The sequence below is a fragment of the Bufo gargarizans genome, chromosome 1, assembly GCF_014858855.1.
Source record: "Bufo gargarizans isolate SCDJY-AF-19 chromosome 1, ASM1485885v1, whole genome shotgun sequence".
In the NCBI taxonomy this organism is placed as follows: domain Eukaryota; kingdom Metazoa; phylum Chordata; class Amphibia; order Anura; family Bufonidae; genus Bufo; species Bufo gargarizans.
Window position 1 is genome coordinate 700,048,041 of NC_058080.1, and position 21,338 is coordinate 700,069,378.

General features: G+C 47.8%; 1 protein-coding gene across 3 annotated transcripts in view; it reads left to right on the plus strand.

The window, feature by feature from the left end:
- LOC122924804 (von Willebrand factor A domain-containing protein 5A-like) overlaps positions 1 to 21,338 on the plus strand; it is a 212,276-nt gene that overhangs the window by 53,329 nt on the left and 137,609 nt on the right. For all 3 annotated transcript variants that reach the window (XM_044276245.1, XM_044276246.1, XM_044276247.1), the window contains exon 6: positions 6 to 141. In XM_044276245.1, coding sequence (XP_044132180.1) covers positions 6 to 141 — 136 coding nt within the window. The remainder of the gene's footprint in view (positions 1 to 5; positions 142 to 21,338) is intronic.

A 21,338-nucleotide genomic window follows, 5' to 3' on the forward strand; every position in this document is an offset into this window, starting at 1 on the left:
TCCAGGTATCGCTGGCTGAGGGACACAAGTTTGAGAGAGACGTGGAGCTCCTTGCTTATTACTCAGAGGTGAACAAACCGAGTGTGACTGTGGAGGCTGGGACAGTACCTGCTGATGCTGCCAAGGAGCCAAAGTCATCAGGTGACTCAGATGCTCAATACGTTGACCATACCTGCACTATGCACACTTCAAACGTCAAGCACATCTTCTAAGGAACTGTAGAGCTTTTCAATACTGACTCAAGAACCTCTCCGTAGCATCCAAGAAGTTCATGAGCAGATGCATAGAAAAAAACACTTCTAAACACTCTGTATCAATAAAATGCTAACAGTTTTCCATAGTACAATACCTGCTAACTTAACCGCCTCCGGACCACCTAACGCAGATCTGCGGTCCGGAGGCGAGAGCCGTGATTTCCTGTGATTTCCTGTGATTTCCTGTGATTTCCTGTGATTTCCTGTGAACACGCGCACACAGGCGCGCGCGTTCACAGGATCGGAAGGTAAGAGACAGGATCTCCAGCCTGCCAGCGGCGATCGTTCGCTGGCAGGCTGGAGATGTGATTTTTTTAACCCCTAACAGGTATATTAGACGCTGTTTTGATAACAGCGTCTAATATACCTGCTACCTGGTCCTCTGGTGGTCCCTTTTGCTTGGATCGACCACCAGAGGACACAGGTAGCTCAGTAAAGTAGCACCAAACACCACTACACTACACCCCCCCTGTCACTTATTAAGCTCCATTCAGACATTTTTTTGGCCCAAGTTAGCGGAAATATTTTTTTTTTTGTTTGTTTTTTTTTCTTACAAAGTCTCATATTCCACTAACTTGTGTCAAAAAATAAAATCTCACATGAACTCACCATACCCCTCACGGAATCCAAATGCGTAAAATTTTTTAGACATTTATATTCCAGACTTCTTCTCACGCTTTAGGGCCCCTAAAATGCCAGGGCAGTATAAATACCCCACATGTGACCCCATTTCGGAAATAAGACACCCCAAGGTATTCCGTAAGGGGCATATTGAGTCCATGAAAGATTTAAATTTTTGTCCGAAGTTAGCGGAAAGGGAGACTTTGTGAGAAAATACAAAAAAAAACAATTTCCGCTAACTTGTGCCCAAAAGAAAAAAAATTCTATGAACTCGCCATGCCCTTCATTGAATACCTTGGGGTGTCTTCTTTCCAAAATGGGGTCACATGTGGGGTATTTATACTTCCCTGGCATTTTAGGGGCCCGAAAGCATGAGAAGAAGTCTGGGATCCAAATTTCTAAAAATGCCCTCCTAAAAGGAATTTGGGCCGCTTTGCGCATCTAGGCTGCAAAAAAGTGTCACACATCTGGTATCGCTAGACTCAGGAGAAGTTGGGGAATGTGTTTTGGGGTGTCATTTTACATATACCCATGCTGGGTGAGATAAATATCTTGGTCAAATGCCAACTTTGTATAAAAAAATGGGAAAAGTTGTCTTTTGCCAAGATATTTATCTCACCCAGCATGGGTATATGTAAAATGACACACCAAAACACATTCTTCAACTTCTCCTGAATACGGCGATACCATATGTGTGACACTTTTTTGCAGCCTAGGTGGGAAAAGGGCACACATTCCAAAGAGCACCTTTCGGATTTCACCGGTCATTTTTTACAGATTTTGATTGCAAACTACTTCTCACGCATATGGGCTCCTAAAATGCCAGGGCAGTATAACTACCCCACAAGTGACCCCATTTTGGAAAGAAGACACCTCAGGGTATTCTGGGAGGGGCATGGCGAGTTCCTAGAATTTCTTATTTTTTGTCACAAGTTAGTGGAATATGAGACTTTGTAAGAAAAAAATAAAATAAAAAATAAATCATAATTTTCCGCTAACTTGTGACAAAAAATAAAAAGTTCTATGAACTCACTATGCCCATCAGAGAATACCTTAGGGTGTCTACTTTCCGTAATGGGGTCATTTGTGGGGTGTTTGTACTGTCTGGGCATTGTAGAACCTCAGGAAACATGACAGGTGCTCAGAAAGTCAGAGCTGTTTCAAAAAGCGGAAATTCACATTTTTGTACCATAGTTTGTAAACGCTATAAATTTTACCCAAACATTTTTTTTTATCAAAGACATGTAGAACAATAAATTTAGCGAAAAAATTTTTTTTGCAAAATTTTACAACTGAAAGTGAAAAATGTCATTTTTTTGCCAAAAAATTGTTACATTTCGATTAATAACAAAAAAAGTAAAAATGTCAGCAGCAATGAAATACCACCAAATGAAAGCCCTATTAGTGAGAAGAAAAGGAGGTAAAATTCATTTGAGTGGTAAGTTGCATGACCGAGCAATAAACGGTGAAAGTAGTGTAGTGCAGAAGTGTAAAAAGTGGCCTGGTCATTAAGGAGGTTTCAGCTAGGGGGGGTTTAAGTGGTTAAAGAGGACCCGTCACCCCCTCCTGACATGCCTGTTTTACTATCTACCTGCATTCCCCATGTAATATCAAATCTGGAGCATCTATTCTTATGGCTCTATGTTGTGCCATACCTTTATTTGAGGAATATGGATTAATATTTACTGTCAGCCATGTCCTCACACCCCCATTTGCTGACAGGTAGTGGAGGTAGTGAACTCCACAGGAGGGCACTGCTTCAAAGCCCCCAGCCCTAATTATCATTTGATTCACCTCTTGGCTGTTAATCAGTGTACATGCAAAATAAGTTTCCACCCTCAGCCATCTGAGTGTCAGCTGGCAAGGAAGAAAGCCCCAGGGGTCCACGCTTCAAGGAGGCCCCAGGTGGAGAAGGTCACACCTCAGTCCAACAGTTTGGAGCCAAGCTAAATCCTGCAGGGAAACCCCCAGCAGGAGGTGTAAGCCCTGTCAGGATCAATGCGACCTCCCAGACATGTTGGCACCTACATTTCATAAGGAATTATGAATCGCCTGGCCATCATAGGCGCAAACCAAATACATATTTGTGTCCCGGTGGCCATGATGTACGTGCCCATGGTCTTTGTTTAATAGGGCAAGGTCAGGGAAAGAAGATATCCATATCTCCCCACAGAAACCACATAACGGTACAAGGTTTGGACTCTACTTGTAGCCGTAACCCAGGCAGATCCGTTGGTCCCAGAACCATCTCCCTGTGACCCTCTGGTCTGGAGCTATGAACCCTAAAGGGTGTTGTGGGTCATTTGCTGCCAGCCCAGAAGAGGGGGGAGGGGTTGTGCCAGCAAGCGGGCGTGTCTTTCTCTGAAGAAGGGTCACATCGTGTAATGTGTTTAGAAGGACCCAGGAAATAGCTGAGATCACGGCCCTTCATGTGAACTCCAGCAAAGAACATCTCACAACCAAAAGGATCTTTCATCTACCCGGTAACTGACTTTTACACTGCTTTACCCTGTTGTACCCATATAATCTGTATCTGTAACCTAAGATCACTGTATATATTCTCTGTGTATATTGTGTTATATCTAGTGTGCCCTTACGGCTATTAAATATATAATTTAATCTTGTGCTATCTCGATCACGAATCCCCACATCCGTGTTTTGGCCTAGTTATAAGCTACCGCGGGTTGGTTTCTGACCCTATATAATCCCGTTAGTGGACCGGGCTTATATCAAACGAGAAGCTGGTGGCAGATTTCCCGGGCTGAGACAGCGCTGTTTTCACTGCGGCAGTGAAAAGGCTCTCTAAGCTTGTTGCCTCTCTGTGCCCGCGTGGACAGGGGGTGTGTGTGTAAACTGTACCAAGCTGACCTTACATGCTCCTCTGGAGGGCATAACTTCACGTTTTTGGTAAACCAGTGACCATACCGCATCTCGTGAGCTCGACATAGTTGACGTCAAGCAGGCACTAGGTGTGGTATTCATTCGTCGTACTTTATTTTTCCTGCTAGAAGTTATGAATGAATTGCTAGCAGTCTGCAGTAAGGTTATAGAGGGGTGGTAACCAGTTCCAATTGCAATAACTTTTTTATTTTTCCATTTACATGGCCATATGAGGGCTTAGAGGGCTCTTGCGGGACAAGGTGCATTTTTTAATGCCACCATTTAATTTACCATGTCTTGTATTGGAAAACAGGAAAAAAATTCTGTGTGGAGTAAAATTGAAACCCTTCCCCCCCCCCCCACAATTCTGCCAAGTTTTTGGGGTTTTGACATCGCGTTGTTCACTTTGCACTAAAAATAACATGGCGGCCTTATTCAGTGGCTCAATATGATTGCTGCAATCTCAAACTTGTATAGCTTTTATTTTAACTACTTTAAAAAAAAAAAAACTTGGAAAATAAAAATACAATTTTTTCAAAAACCTTTGAAAAAAAAATAATTGTATGATACAGTCAGCACCCGCCACGTATGGAGCAGGCTCACCACAGCAGTCTGCTCCATACAGATGCAGGCTCATAATGTCAGTCACCACCCACGTGATTCCTACCTAAAATGAGCAGAGGATTAATTAAATATAATTAACCCTAAATGTCCCAGTGCATACAAACAGTATTCACCAACTTGAAACTATGCTGGACAAAACATTAACAAATTGAATAAAAATGTATTTAAGTAAATACTATTGAAAACAAAAACAAAAAACAAAGACAAAATTTATATTATAATAATAAACTACCGTAAGCCACATAGGACCAATAAACAAGGACAGTGGGACATCTGGTGGTTGAAGTATGTATTGGCAGCCGGACAAATGATACTTAAGTTGCAGAGGAACGCGCACAAACATCATAATACAGTAGCCTGAAAACAAAGAAGCCAAAAGGAAACCAGGATGCCATGCACCATGTGTGGTACTGCATGAAGAATATGGTCAATAATTCTTCAGAAGATGCAATGGGTCCTCTACAAAAAAAAAAGTCAATGCACGGAGGATGAGAATATCAAAATCTGTTGAGTGTTGGAATGTTGGCTTCTCTTGAAGCAACCACAGGATCCCTAGAGAAAGAGTACATAAGCAAAACCTGCATTTGCCAAGGCCATGCTTGAACTTATTTTGCCACTACGGCCATACCTTCAGGCTTTCCGATCTTCAGCTGCAGAAGTCGCTTCTTTCTCAGGTCCCTGGAGCAGCGCATCATCCTGCCTAGCCTGGAGCTACAGTGGAGTCAGTGGTACTATGCTGCAACTAGCAGGAAAACCTACCATACTCCTCCTATCATCAACTGGTACATCATTTTAACACATATCCAATATTTGGACACATATCTAAGGTTGTTCTGGTGACATTTAATTCAAGCCAAAACTGAAGAAAGGGGCTGAGCCTTTAGGATGGTTTGAAATTTATCAAAGATCCATGGCACTCTATAGCTGCTTTTAAGTTGCTTGTTTTATTTAATTTCATTTCATTTATTCTTTATCCATCCAAAAATTAGCCACTGGGCAACGTTTAGGATGGTTGGAACCCCTGCGGGTGCTGTGCTGCACCCAGTGGAGAACTACTTAAGAGGTCACCATGAAGTAACAGTTTGGATTATACAGTTTGATCAAACCTGATACAAACCTATACATTTTGCTTTGAACTATATGGGTGACTTAAGTGCTGAAGAATTCTGGTGGTAGGGAGGATTCATCACAAATGAAGCCAGAGAGCTGAGCTATTCAGAAGTCCCCAATAACTAGGCAGACTTCTGACACCTCCTGTCTCCATGTGGGCTCCTGTCTACATGTGGGCTTCTCTTCCCAGTCTCCAACAGCCAGTCTCCAATGGATCCTTTCTGCCACTTACCCCAGAGCATCGTTTAGGCTAAATTCACACGACCGTATATGTGTCACCGCCAGTTCTGTGAGAAGATCTGGCAGACGTTCTTCTCTACCTCTTGTATGATGTTCTTTGTTTTGGTTTCACTTTCTCATCTCCTTTCTTTCTGCCAGGTGTTACTTATTTCGACTAATCGTCTTCCTTTATAATCCCTCCCATAATGGCTCACTTTGCGGTTTATATTACTTCCTGGATGAGGTGTCCACTTGCAGTACGCAGCCCTGCAGGGTATTGTGATGGTAAGGTCACGGTTAATAGGCAAACGAGGGTTGCTCTTGGTTACTCACAGTTTATGGGAGACCCTGGGCAGGCGTACAGCAGTGATGGAGAGGCTGGCACTTGGATCCTCTGGGACACTCTCTGCATATAGGGACCAGGCCGATGGTAGATGAGGTGCCCTGGGTGTTGCAGGTTTAATGTGCCGGTGGTAAGATCCCTTTAAGTTCGTGACAGCAGTGCCGGTAACATTGGCACACCGATTTATAATAGGAATAATTGAGGAACACAATGTTGTGGTGAACCAAAACTTCCTTTTACTGGAAACAATTAACTATTTACAGTCTTTTGTTCAGTTCCATATGTCAGCAGCAGTCACAAGCAGGTTTATACAAATGGCAGGCACAATGTACTTGCAAGATACTCAGAGGGTTAACACACTTACAGATCAGGCTGCACTTTTCCTCAGAAATCCTGTCTGTCTTTATCCCAAGGCCCGTATGCCCTATTGTTGGCTTTATCCTTGGTTAGGAAAACTTCCTCAGGTATATGTCCTTGCTTTCAAAAAAAACCTTGTGCCCTTCAGCTTTCTTGTCTGGCTGGAATACTGGCTCTGCTCTGTTATGGGAACTTGTTTCTGAGGAGGCAGACTTTTCTCCTGGTGGGGCAAATTCTGAGCTTGCTTTACTCAGCAACCTCAGGCAGGCAAGACTGCACTCACTAGCCTCCTGGACTACACTGCCCTCCCCTTTCCTGTCTGGACCTTACTATATATATTAGGGGTTCCCTAGCTCCCTCTACTGTCTTGGAGGAGGAACTGCACCCTAACAGGCCTGATACAGGAAATAAACAGGAAAATCACATAAAACATCATATAAAATACAATGACCATATTGACCCTTGTGTAGTGCCCACATTTACCTAGTGGGACACTACATACACTGTTGTTTTGATGTTGCCCGTTCTCGGCGCAACACAAGGGGTCCGCCCAGCTGGAAACTGCAACCTGAAAGACAAAATGGAAAACAGGCATATACTACGAACACAACTTTTGCAGTATAAATATATCAGGCAGCTCCGCTGGCAAAAGGACAAGTGCGGTGAAAAGGGTCGTCATTCTCTTTATACAGGATAGAATAGGGAACAGGGGCGCTAACCTGGTATAGCGTATCAGAGATAATCAGGATAGTCCATAATAATAAAAATGATGACAATAACATAAGTTCCTGGAGGCTTAAAAGAACAAAATTGAGTCCATAACCGGGTCTTGTAAATAATTTAACAGGGGTTTCCAGGGAGAGGCTACTCTGGCCCACAATATAGTCTCCGAATCTCACAGGTAGGTGCCCCTTAGTAGACCGCGTGGACCTTCTTACTGGCAGAGGTTCTTCCTGCCTTGGTTCAGGAGGGCCAGAGGAGTCCACAGGCTCTGGAGCTCTTTCAGGTACACTCTGGGACAGGTCATCCTAGGGTTGAGGACTAGCAGGAACTGGAACTGGTACCACCAAGTTCAACCAGGGTGTGAGAAACCAATGAAGTGGCTCTTTGTCATGTATCAGGTTCTCAACAGCCTGCATAGGATCAGCAGGTTGGGCTGGCAACTCGGGCTCAGGAGACTCTGGCTCAATATCCGCTGCTGCAATTTCTCCTTCTATGCAGGGTTTTAAACGATTCCTGTGTACAATTTGGGAACCTTTATCTTCTCTGGAAATTTGATAAATGTGGGCCTCAGCATTAGGGATAGCAGAAATGACGTAGGGAGTCCTTTCCCACTTACTGTCCAATTTACTGGTTCGGTGGTTATTTTTCAACCACACCATGTCTCCTAAAGCTAGAGGTTCCGCATCAGCAGCCAGGTCATAGTCTCTCTGCTGTCGCTCTCGGGCATTTTCCATGCGCTCCTGAACAATCCTTAGCATTAAGGAGACGTCTTTGATGCTCCACCACCCAATCAGTCTTTGGTAGTGGATTGATGACATCAGGCACCTGTACATCCAGGGAGTGGTCAGCAGGTAGCCTCCATTGACGGCTGAACATCAGATAGAAGGGTGTGTACCCAGTGGAGCAGTGAATTGTATTGTTATATGTATACATGAGTTGTGGCAGCAGAGTAGGCCAATTACCCCTTGTCTCAGGGGGTACTGCTCTCAACATTTCAATGAGAGTTTGATTCATCTTTTCACAGAGTCCATTACCTTGCGGATGATAGGCGGTGGTCTGGACTTTCTGGCAATTATGTAGCAGGCACATCTCTTGGAACAACTGTGATTCAAACGCAGACCCCTGGTCGGTGAGGATCCTCTCTGGGCAGCCGTAGGGCAGGAGCAAATGCTGTCAGGTCTTTCATAGGCACTGCTACGACAAACTTAGTGAAGTGATCAATAATGGTCATGGCATAAATATACCCTGAGCAACTTGGCTCCAACTTCACATGATCAATGGCAACAAGTTCTAAGGGAGTTTTACTCACGATAGGATGGAGAGGCGCTCTCTGGTCATGGCGTTCACTTCTCCCTACGGCACAGGCAGTACCTTCCCGGCACCATTTCTCAATGTCTTCTCTCATCCCGATCCAATAGAACCTCCTGCGAATGGTGGCCTCAGTTTTCTGCACGCTGAAGTGTCCGGACTGGTTATGATACATCTCTAACACCAGACTGGCGTCTCGACGTAGTATGAGGATCTGGTACATCCTATCGCAGGACACTGGATCCAGGCTCCTTCTAAGCAACAGGCCTTTTTGAAGGAAGAGTTGGTGGCGATGTCTCCACAGTCTCAATATGTCACGGTCATGGTCGTGACTCCTATAACCGCATTCAGTTGCCTGCGGTCTTGGTTTTGTTGTCAATCACAGGTGAGGGCTAAAGTATATTGCCTCACCTGTGGTTGCCGCTGGCAACATTGTCGCAGCAAAGCAGCCTGAGCTGTGCTAGGCAGCTTGCTGCAATGTGCATGCGGTTGCACCTGGCAACCTCTCTTTATAGGTGTGCCTTTTATCGGTGTGCACTGTGTTTTGTGTGCATTTTGACATTTTCCCTTTGCCTGTGGCTGCCCGTGGCAACGTTTGGTGTTTGTACATGTGGTGGCAGTGTCTCGGCCTTTTGGCCGGCTCCCAGGACACGTTTGCCACGCATGTCGTTGTCGACGGTAACAGCTGCAGTGAGAGTTTGTGTGCACTTCCCCTTTTAGTTGATGTCTTCCCTTCCCTGGTGTTGGAAGGGTTAACTTCCTTCCTAGTGTGTGTGTGTGTGCACTGGGTGTGTCTGACTGTGGGTGTGGCTACTTGGGCCTATAAAGCCTCAGTGAATAGCAGTAGTCAGAGGGGGTTCTTCAGCCATGCTTGCTGGAGACATCCTCCTGTTATTCACCATCTACCAGTGGGGGCCACCCTTGTGGTCATAAGATTTATGTCACATGATGTTATGAAGATGTTTGTTTGGTGTTTATTCTTTGCAGCTTATGGTCCTGGGTTCCTGTGTAATTGTGTGGTGTGTGCTGTGTCCGTTTGTGATGTTGTGGACAGCAGCACTTGCACATGGGTTCCAGGCTTTGTGTCTGTGGCAGGTAGGTGTTGCATTTGTTACATTTACCTGCCATTGCCATAAGTTGTTCTTGTCTCCCTTTTCTTTGTAGCTTGGCCACTTTAGACTCCTGTTTCTCCGCGTTCAGGAGGAACAGGTTGTCTACCCAGCTCCTAGTCCAGGGCCACCCTGAGGGCTAGCAGGGACTATTAGGTTCCGGTGTATGAGCCCTCCTACCATCAGGGTTGGCTCATACGGTTAGGAGTTTAGGGTCAGATTAGGGACGCAATAGGAGGTGACCTGCTCCCTATTTCTGTTGTTCTGGCTGAGTACCTATTACCATCTTCTGGCATCGCACGGCTGAGGGTTTTCCCCATCCTCAGCCGTGACAGTATGACCACAATGGCTTCTCACTCGGCGGTTCCCTCGAAAGAGGGTGTAGCATGCATCGCCATATGCTGATGGGGTGCATGCGCGTTCTCCGGAGGGAGAGCGTTGTGGGGGTTTCGCCGCTGAAGGCGCGGTGAGTGGCTTTCCCCGCCATCCCTTCACCGTGTTCTGTTTTGGCGTCCCCTTATTTTTATATTTGCACGTTTGTTTGTTTGGTGTGCGGTTGCACGCCTTCGAAAGAGGGTGCAGCATGCAGTGCCATCTGCTTTTGGCCTGCATGCGCGTTCTCCAGGGGGAGAGTGTTTTGGGGATCTCCGTTAACGGCTTGGTTGGTGGCTTATTCTCCGCCACCTTACATTCCGCGTCCGTGTTGGTGATCCCTCGTCCCTCTCCATGTTCCTATCTCTGGTCGTCTGCTGGTAGCATTCCGTTAGTGGTCCAGCTGCGTGCTGGTTAGGAGTGTCTGCTGGCAGCGACTGGAGTGGGGACGTGAGTGGAGAGTGGACGCAGTGTCAGTGCGGTCTCCTCGGGCTGTTTCTTTGCTGGTCTCTGGTTCCTGTGTGTTGTTCCAGAGGCTGGCAGTCGGATCCTGGTTCCTGTGTGTTGTTCCAGGGTCCGGCAGCAGTCCTGGGGAGACTCGCAGTTACTGACACTGATTCCCTTTCTCCTATCCCCTTGTTGAGTCCCTCACTAGTTTTTCTTTTTTTTGGTGGGGGGGCTTTGAGGGGTGGGAGTGTCACCGTCATGGTCGTGACTCCTGTAACCGCATGCAGTTGCCTGCGGTCTTGGTTTTGTTGTCAATCACAGGTGAGGGCTAAAGTATGTTGCCTCACCTGTGGTTGCCGCTGGCAACATTGTTTGTCGCAGCAAAGCAGCCTGAGCTGTGCTAGGCAGCTTGCTGCAATGTGCATGCGGTTGCACCTGGCAACCTCTCTTTATAGGTGTGCCTTTTATCGGTGTGCACTGTGTTTTGTGTGCATTTTGACATTTTCCCTTTGCCTGTGGCTGCCCGTGGCAACGTTTGGTGTTTGTACATGTGGTGGCAGTGTCTCGGCCTTTTGGCCGGCTCCCAGGACACGTTTGCCACGCATGTCGTTGTCGACGGTAACAGCTGCAGTGAGAGTTTGTGTGCACTTCCCCTTTTAGTTGATGTCTTCCCTTCCCTGGTGTTGGAAGGGTTAACTTCCTTCCTAGTGTGTGTGTGTGTGCACTGGGTGTGTCTGACTGTGGGTGTGGCTACTTGGGCCTATAAAGCCTCAGTGAATAGCAGTAGTCAGAGGGGGTTCTTCAGCCATGCTTGCTGGAGACATCCTCCTGTTATTCACCATCTGCCAGTGGGGGCCACCCTTGTGGTCATAAGATTTATGTCACATGATGTTATGAAGATGTTTGTTTGGTGTTTATTCTTTGCAGCTTATGGTCCTGGGTTCCTGTGTGATTGTGTGGTGTGTGCTGTGTCCGTTTGTGATGTTGTGGACAGCAGCACTTGCACATGGGTTCCAGGCTTTGTGTCTGTGGCAGGTAGGTGTTGCATTTGTTACATTTACCTGCCATTGCCATAAGTTGTTCTTGTCTCCCTTTTCTTTGTAGCTTGGCCACTTTAGACTCCTGTTTCTCCGCGTTCAGGAGGAACAGGTTGTCTACCCAGCTCCTAGTCCAGGGCCACCCTGAGGGCTAGCAGGGACTATTAGGTTCCGGTGTATGAGCCCTCCTACCATCAGGGTTGGCTCATACGGTTAGGAGTTTAGGGTCAGATTAGGGACGCAATAGGAGGTGACCTGCTCCCTATTTCTGTTGTTCTGGCTGAGTACCCATTACTATCTTCTGGCATCGCACGGCTGAGGGTTTTCCCCATCCTCAGCCGTGACAGTATGACCACAATGGCTTCTCACTCGGCGGTTCCCTCGAAGGAGGGTGTAGCATGCATCGCCATATGCTGATGGGGTGCATGCGCGTTCTCCGGAGGGAGAGCGTTGTGGGGGTTTCGCCGCTGAAGGCGCGGTGAGTGGCTTTCCCCGCCATCCCTTCACCGTGTTCTGTTTTGGCGTCCCCTTATTTTTATATTTGCACGTTTGTTTGTTTGGTGTGCGGTTGCACGCCTTCGAAAGAGGGTGCAGCATGCAGTGCCATCTGCTTTTGGCCTGCATGCGCGTTCTCCAGGGGGAGAGTGTTTTGGGGATCTCCGTTAACGGCTTGGTTGGTGGCTTATTCTCCGCCACCTTACATTCCGCGTCCGTGTTGGTGATCCCTCGTCCCTCTCCATGTTCCTATCTCTGGTCGTCTGCTGGTAGCATTCCGTTAGTGGTCCAGCTGCGTGCTGGTTAGGAGTGTCTGCTGGCAGCGACTGGAGTGGGGACGTGAGTGGAGAGTGGACGCAGTGTCAGTGCGGTCTCCTCGGGCTGTTTCTTTGCTGGTCTCTGGTTCCTGTGTGTTGTTCCAGAGGCTGGCAGTCGGATCCTGGTTCCTGTGTGTTGTTCCAGGGTCCGGCAGCAGTCCTGGGGAGACTCGCAGTTACTGACACTGATTCCCTTTCTCCTATCCCCTTGTTGAGTCCCTCACTAGTTTTTTTTTTTTTGGTGGGGGGGCTTTGAGGGGTGGGAGTGTCACCGTCATGGTCGTGACTCCTGTAACCGCATGCAGTTGCCTGCGGTCTTGGTTTTGTTGTCAATCACAGGTGAGGGCTAAAGTATGTTGCCTCACCTGTGGTTGCCGCTGGCAACATTGTTTGTCGCAGCAAAGCAGCCTGAGCTGTGCTAGGCAGCTTGCTGCAATGTGCATGCGGTTGCACCTGTCAACCTCTCTTTATAGGTGTGCCTTTTATCGGTGTGCACTGTGTTTTGTGTGCACTCTGACATTTTCCTTTCGCCTGTGGCTGCCCGTGGCAACGTTTGGTGTTTGTACATGTGGTGGCAGTGTCTCGGCCTTTTGGCCGGCTCCCAGGACACGTTTGCCACACATGTCGTTGTCGACGGTAACATCTGCAGTGAGAGTTTGTGTGCACTTCCCCTTTTAGTTGATGTCTTCCCTTCCCTGGTGTTGGAAGGGTTAACTTCCTTCCTAGTGTGTGTGTGTGCACTGGGTGTGTCTGACTGTGGGTGTGGCTACTTGGGCCTATAAAGCCTCAGTGAATAGCAGTAGTCAGAGGGGGTTCTTCAGCCATGCTTGCTGGAGACATCCTCCTGTTATTCACCATCTTTCAGTGGGGGCCACCTTTGTGGTCATAAGATTTATGTCACATGATGTTATGAAGATGTTTGTTTGGTGTTTATTCTTTGCAGCTTATGGTCCTGGGTTCCTGTGTGATTGTGTGGTGTGTGCTGTGTCCATTTGTGATGTTGTGGACAGCAGCACTTGCACATGGGTTCCAGGCTTTGTGTCTGTGGCAGGTAGGTGTTGTATTTGTTACATTTACCTGCCATTGCCATAAGTTGTTCTTGTCTCCCTTTTCTTTGTAGCTTGGCCACTTTAGACTCCTGTTTCTCCGCGTTCAGGAGGAACAGGTTGTCTACCCAGCTCCTAGTCCAGGGCCACCCTGAGGGCTAGCAAGGACTATTAGGTTCCGGTGTATGAGCCCTCCTACCATCAGGGTTGGCTCATACGGTTAGGAGTTTAGGGTCAGATTAGGGACGCAATAGGAGGTGACCTGCTCCCTATTTCTGTTGTTCTGGCTGAGTACCCATTACCATCTTCTGGCATCGCACGGCTGAGGGTTTTCCCCATCCTCAGCCGTGACACAATAGTTCTGGGTCTGCACTCTTCCTGCGGACTCTCTCAGGAGTTCTCCCACTAGTAAGGAAGTCGATTAGTTTGCGAGGACTCTACTCTCTGACTGGAGCTTAAAGAGGACCTTTCACCGATTATTACACTATGAACTAACTATACAGACATGTAGAGCGGCGCCCAGGGATCTCACTGCACTTACTATTATCCCCGGGTGCCGCTCCATTCTCCTGCTATGCCCTCCGTTATCTCCGTTCACTAAGTTATGGTAGGCGGAGTCTGCCCTTGTTCTTCTGTAGCGCTGGCCAATCGCATTGCAGAGCTCACAGCCTGGGAGAAAATAACCTCCCAGGCTGTGAGCTCTGCGCTGCGATTGGCCAGCGCTAGTGCAGAACAAGGGCAGACTCCGCCTACCATAACTTAGTGACTGGAATCTCCACCTACTATAACTTAGTGAGTGGAGGTACCGGAGGGCATAACGGGAGAACGGAGTGACGCCCAGGGATAATAGTAAGTGCAGGGAGATCCCGGGGCGCCGCTCTCCATGTCTGTATAGTTAGTTCATAGTGTAATAATCGGTGAAAGGTCCTCTTTAATCCACCTTTCTTGTTTGAATGAAGAGGGATCAACAACAGTGATTTTCAGTGCGAACATTATCTTGCTGAGCAAATTTGTTGCAAAACGCCGGCATCTCCACTTCTTCCCAGGCATCCTTTGGTTCATCTGGTGCTTCTGTAGTGGGGAGCCGAGACAGGGCATCAGCATTATCATTGGAGCGGCCTGCTCGGTATTTCACAGTGAAGTCATAGTTGGCAAGGCGGGAGGCCCATCTTTGCTCCAGCGCCCCTAACTTGGCTGTATTCAGGCTGTATTGGTGCCAGGGGGTTCTTGTCCATGAAGGCGACAAACGGAGTGGCAGCAAGATAGTCTTTGAATTTTTCAGTCACAGCCCACACTAAAGCAAGGAACTCCAGCTTGAAGGAACTATGATTCAGATAGTTTTTCTCAGCTCCCCTCAGGGATCTCCTGGCGTAGGCAATCACCCTCTCTTTGTTGTCTTGCACCTGAGCCAACATGGCTCCCAGGCCTCTTTTACTGGCATCCGTGTAGAGGTGAAACGGCTTCTGATAATCCGGGTAACCCAGGACAGGGGGTTCAGTCAGCTTCTTCTTTAGGAGCTGGAAGGCAATCTCCCGTTCTTCATTCCATTCAACAGGGATAGGAGTCTTTGGACTCTTTTTGGGATGCCCCCTTAGGAGTTCCTGGATCGGATCCGCAATTTGTGCAAAATGCGTGATGAAGCGTCTATAATATCCTGCAAAGCTGAGGAAACTACTCACCTCTTTCACGGTGGTGGGAGTAGGCCAATTACGGACAGCAGCAAGTTTATCAGGATCAGGCTGGACTCCTTCTGCACTAACAACGTGCCCGGATACTTTACTGCTGGTTTCAGCAAATGGCACTTGGACGGCTTGATTTTAAGGCCATATTTAACAAGGACTTGAAACACTTCAGCCAGGTGTTTTAAATGGTCCTCATACGTCTTGGAGTAGATAATGATTTCATCCAGGTATAGTAGTACAGTCTCAAAGTTCTTATGGCCTAAACAACGCTCCATCAACCGCTGGAACGTCCCTGGAGCGTTACACAGTCTCAAAGGCATATAATTAAATTCAAACAGACCCATAGGCATAGTGAAAGCGGTCTTCTCCCGATCTTCTGGGGCCATGGGTACCTGCCAGTACCCACTGGTTAAGTCCAGAGTGGAGAACTAGGCTGATGACCCCAGGGCAGTCAAGGACTCTTCAATGCGTGGCAACGGATAAGCGTCTTTATGGGTGATTTGATAGATTTTTCTATAGTCCACGCAGAACCTAATGCTGCCATCTTTTTTTCAAACAAGAACTAGGGGCGCAGCCCAGGGACTATGACTGTCCCGGATTATTTTAGAGTCTTTCATTTCCTGTATCATCTCTTTCACAGACTGATAGGTAGTAGGCGGTATGGGTCTGTATCTCTCCTTAATAGGAGGATGAGAGCCAGTGGGTATGGTGTGTTTGATTACACTGACCTCTCCGTAGTCCGTGGAGTGCTTGATGAAGGCCTTGTGGTGCTCTTTCACCAGATTCAGGACTCCCTCTATTTGCTCCTTCGGGGTGGATTCGTTCCCCACATGAAGTTCCTCCCACCAGGTTACTGAAGAGGTGCTGGCAGGTGCGCTGCTGCTCTGTGTGGTCTGGAACGTCTCCGTGGCAGGCAGACGGATAACATCCTGGAAGGATACCTGGAAAAGATGAGCAACAGGGCAGTGCTTAGAGAGAGTAACAGGGTGATCACCAAAATTAATCAAACGGACAGGCACTTTACCTTGGAATACGGTCACCAGACTCTTGGCTGCTCGCACGAAGGGATGATTCTTAATTTGGATAGGCTCCACTAGGGCTTGATAGTCCAGGCCCTGGATCCCTAGCACAGCGCGGCACCATAAGATGATCTGGGAATTTGGTGGCAGGATTACCGGTCAGTTATCCCGGATCCGGGCAGTATAGATCTCTCCTTTTCCATTTGTGAATCTTTGCTGAGCACACAGCACACTGATAGTCTTTTGAATGACTCTTTTGGAAGCAGGTGAAGCTGAAGGTATGAATTGGTTCAATGACTCCAGCAGAGTAGCAATTTTTAAAGACATTAGTCCCTAGGATCACGGGGTGTCCCCCTTTATCTCCGGCTTGCACCACAATCACACCTTGCTGTGGTAAGGTGGCTTCTCCCACCTGAAGGGTAGGTTCCCAGTACCCATGAACTTTCACCAGCTTGCCATTGCTGGCAATGATATCCAGCCAGGATTCTGGTGGCTGTGTGAGGAGACTTGAATCCCAGAATTTGCAGGTGGGTGGCAGGTCGTTGGATGGTGGTGACCTGAGACCCAGTATCCAGCAAGGCTTCAAAAGGTATCCCGTTGATGCATATGTTAATCTTTGGACGAGATCCTACGTATCGAGGCATCCAACTTGGATCCTTTGGACCTACTGTTCTACCTCCCGAGGGGCGGTCCTCGGCCTCAGGGGTGGCCTGTTTAACTGCCAACACGTTGATTCAGTATGTCCATATTTTTTGCAATAGTGTCAGACAGGCTGCATGCGGTTCTTAGACTGGTAATTCGGCCGTCCATCCAGTTCTTTGGAGTATACCTCTTTATATGCAGGTGGGAGGAGTCTTTGAGGTAAGGGGCTCTCTTCTTCCAATAACAATGGTCTTTCCCATTCCTCTATTTTCCTGCACACCTTTTCCAGGCTCTTAGTGAGATGGTTAACTTGCTCCATTAATGCCGCCACCACATCTGTCACTGGAGCCTGGGTGGCTTGACTGGCTCCGGACGGCCTCACATTAATAGTCTTTGACTGACAGGCCTGAGGTTCGAGGGAGTCCAAAAACGCACAATTGGGGTGTTGGGCCGAGAGTCCACCTGAACCACGGCCCTCAGGGTCTCTTGCAGGGACAAAGCAAAATCACGGAGTGACTCACCAGGCTGTTGCTTCCTGCTTTTCTTAACTTCGGACACCGTTCTGGCCTCAAACATGGTGCCAAGGCGATCAAAAATCTGTTCCAGGCTACTCTTTTCAGAATGGGGCCATGACATGACTTCCCTGCGGGCGGCCGCTTCTAACTGTGCTAAGAGGATCTCCATTTGTTGCTCAGTGGAGATAGGGTAGAGCCGAAGTAAGGCCAGGATTTGGTCTTAAAAGTCCTTCAATTTATGGAATATCGTGGGAACCAGGGGGCCCCAAAATAATATGGCATTGTCAGTGGCATCAGGCTTGATGTTGCCGCAGCGGCGGGCACCCTGTTATCAGCTGCGTGCACTTCAGAAGGTATATCGGGGGCCACCTGCCTCGCTTCTTCAGGTGCGGACATGGTGTGGTCTCTGGAGGTAGCTTCTTTAGGCAGACACACGCTGGGTTTCGCTGGTTCAAGCGTGGCTAAGGGGGCTATGGAGTGAGTATGGCCCTTTAAAGAGCAGCGGAGCAGGCCAAGATCCAAATCGGATGTGTTCTCCCCTGGATTAAGTCTCTTATTGCTAAGGAGGGACCTCCCCCCAGCTTCCCAGCAAGATCGGAATTCACCCAGTGCTCAAATATCAAGGATTTGGTGGGTACTGAAAGTTTACTTACTCCGGTGATGTGCAGTCCAGGTCTCGCGAGGCACGGGATTATGTCGTGCGGAGGTCCCATGCGCCAGCATCAGGGGATAGGCGTGGCCTCTCTGAGCTCCGGGATTTAAGGTAGGCGGTATCTTCTCTACAGACAGGGTGGTACTTTTTTTTCCCACAGGCTGAGCGGTACCTTCTCTTCTCTTTTTCTCGCCAAACAGACACAAAGAGGCACACTGATTGTCTAGTCAGCTTAAGCGGCCATCTTTGAGTATAACGCTGTCTATTCACTGACAGCAAGCAGTGACTTAGAAGCGGCAAAACAGTCCACAGCAATACAATTTTCACCCCACGATTTTTTTACAGTTCTTACAGCCCAGCAATTTTGCAAATAAACATATACGGCTTTATCACTTTATGGCAATAACAGCACACAGTTTATATTCCACAATGGCGTAGGAATGATCGCATCCTGTTCGTGACGCCAAAATATGCAGTACGCAGCCCTGCAGGGTATTGCGATGGTGAGGTCACGGTTAATAGGCAAACGAGGGTTGCTCTTGGTTACTCACAGTTTATGGGAGACCCTGGGCAGGTGTACAGCAGTGATGGAGAGGCTGGCACTTGGATCCTCTGGGACACTCTCTGTATATAGGGACCAGGCCGATGGTAGATGAGGTGCCCTGGGTGTTGCAGGTTTAATGTGCCAGTGGCAAGATCCCTTTAAGTTCGTGACGCCAGTGCCGGTAACGGTGGCACACCGATTTATAATAGGAATAATTGAGGAACACGATGTTGTGGTGAACCACAATTAACAATTAACTATTTAACTATTTACAGTCTTTTGTTCAGTTCCATATGTCAGCAGCAGTTACAAGCAGGTTTAAACAAATGGCAGGCACAATGTTCTTGCAAGATACTCAGAGGGTTAACACACTTACAGATCAGGTTGCACTTTTCCTCAGAAATCCTGTCTGTCTTTATCCCAAGGACCGTATGCCCTATTGTTGGCTTTATCCTTGGTTAGGGAAACTTCCTCAGGTATATGTCCTTGCTTTCAAATAAATCCTTCTGCCCTTCAGCTCTCTTGTCTGGCTGGAATACTGGCTCTGCTCTGTTATGGGAACTTGTTTCTCAGGAGGCAGACTCTTCTGGTGGGGCAACTTCTGAGCTTGCTTTACTCAGCAACCTCAGGCAGGCTAGACTGCACTCACTAGCCTCCTGGACTACACTGCCCTCCCCTTTCCTGTCTGGACCTTACTATATATAATAGGGGTTCACTAGCTCCCTCTACTGTATTGGAGGAGGAACTGCACCCTAACAGGCCTGATACAGGAAATAAGCAGGAAAATCACATAAAACATCATATAAAATACAATGATCATATTGACCCTTGTGTAGTGCCCACAATTACCTAGTGGGACACTACATACTGCTGGAGGCTGCTTCTGCTGTTTGTTCAGATAAGTCATTTACTTTATTGTGTATCCTTGCTGGCTTGATTCTAAGTGACCCTAACTCCGTCCGTATTAAGTGCCGGGAGCTGGTGGTCGTGTCCCCTCACTATTATAGGGTTTTCGGGTGTCACACAGTATTAGGTACGTGGGCATGCAATCATCTACCATACAAACCCTTGCATGTGCATAGCAGTCAGGGAGAGCTCTTAGGGTTTATAGGGCTCACCTATAAGCTCCTTAGTTTGGGATCAAGCCAGTCGCTAGTTTATTTATATGTCCCAGCTATCTGCTAACTTTATCCGTTACATTATGTTTTGTGGTCCGCAAATTGCACATCTGAAAAAAATAGAACAGACATGTGGATCAGCATCAATGGGTCAGCATCCTATCCGCCCAAAAATCGGAACAAACACGGAAACAAAATACGTTCTTTTGAATGTAACCTTATTCACATCACTGGAGCTGCGCTTCAACACCAGACACAACCTGTTGGCATTGTGTGGTGCTGGTTCTACAACTTCTTTAACCACCTCCGGACCGCCTAACGCAGGATCGCTGTCCGGAGGCGGCAGTCTGAGGCACAGTCACACATATATATCTCATCTCGCGAGACGCGAGATGACGCGCACAGCCGGCCTTGCGCATGCGCATCGCGGGCCAGAAAAAGTTCGAGGGGGGTCACGTCATCAGCTTGCCAGCCAATGATCGTGGCTGTCAAGCTGATGATTTTTAAAAAAACGAATCACAGGCCAGTTAACACTTTATATTTATAAATATAAAGTGTTAAATGGCTGCTGTGCTCCTCTGCTGGTCCTTTTCGTCGGTTGGTCTCAGCAGAGGAGCACAGTTCACAGTGAGTACACAAGACACAAAATTTAGCCCCCATCACCCCAATTAACCCCTTGATCACCCCTTGATCGCCCCTGTCAATCACCTAGTGAAAGGGAAAAAAGTGATCAGTGTAACCTGTCACTTTTTTTTTTTTTACTGGTATTGACTGTTAGGTTTTCGGATAGTTTAGGCCCCTTGGTTAGGTAGTTAGCAATCGGTTAGCGCCCAGCCCACCGCACCGCAGTCACTGATTCGCTGATTAGTGTATCGCTAATCAGCATTTGTACTTTTATAGTATCTGTAAGTGATCAAAACTGATCACAGTCAGATCTATAATAGTATTAGTGTCACCTTAGCTCGCCCTCCACCCAAAACGCAGTGTTTCCCCGATCAGGCCTGATCGGTCGCCCACACATGCATTCACCCATGCCCGCCCCGCCGCAGTGACAAAAAATTATTATTTTTTGATCATTGCACAATCACTTTACAAGCGCTGCGGCGATAAAAAAAAATCTGTTTTGATATTTTTTAGCAATCGCAGCGGCCTCCGGTATTTCACTAGCCTCCCATTTGTAAGACAGGCTTGCTTTTTTTCTTGGGTAGTCTCAGGGAATACCCCCTAAATTTAGTCCAAATGTCAAACAAGGGGTATTCTTCTGAAGAGGCCTACAGGATTCTGACCCAGTCGAATGAGGAATTGGAACCCTCATCTGACGAATCTAGCGTGTCAGAATATGAACCTGTAGAAAGCAGTGGTAGTCTGACACAAAGTTCGGACGAGGAGGTTGAGGTCCCTGATACCACCAGGCGTACCCGGCCCCGTGTTGCTAGACCACAGGTTGCGCAGGATCCGCTTCAAGGGCAGCAGAGTGGGGCTGGCGCTGTCGGATTACGTGGTGAGGCATACACCAGCAGCGCAGCCCACCCTGGACCTAGTACCAGCACTGCCGTACAACATGGTGAAGTGGCGAGCACCAGAAGGGCAGTTGAAGCTGGTACGGTGGCACATGCAATAGTTACCCAGTCGCAGCCACCGCACAGACAGGCCCGTAGCCCTCTAGAGTCCCTGAGGTGCTGGCAAACCCTGATTGGCAGTCCCCAACTTCAGCCGCACCATTAGTTCCCCCTTTCACCGCCCAGTCTGGAGTTCGGGTTGAGACAGCTCAGATCGGTTCAGCCCTGAGATTTTTTGAGCTGTTCTTGACTGCGGAGCTCTTGGACATAGTCGTGGCAGAAAAAAATCGGTATGCCACTCAAATTATAGCCGCCAACCAGGGAAGCTTTTATGCCCAGCCTTTC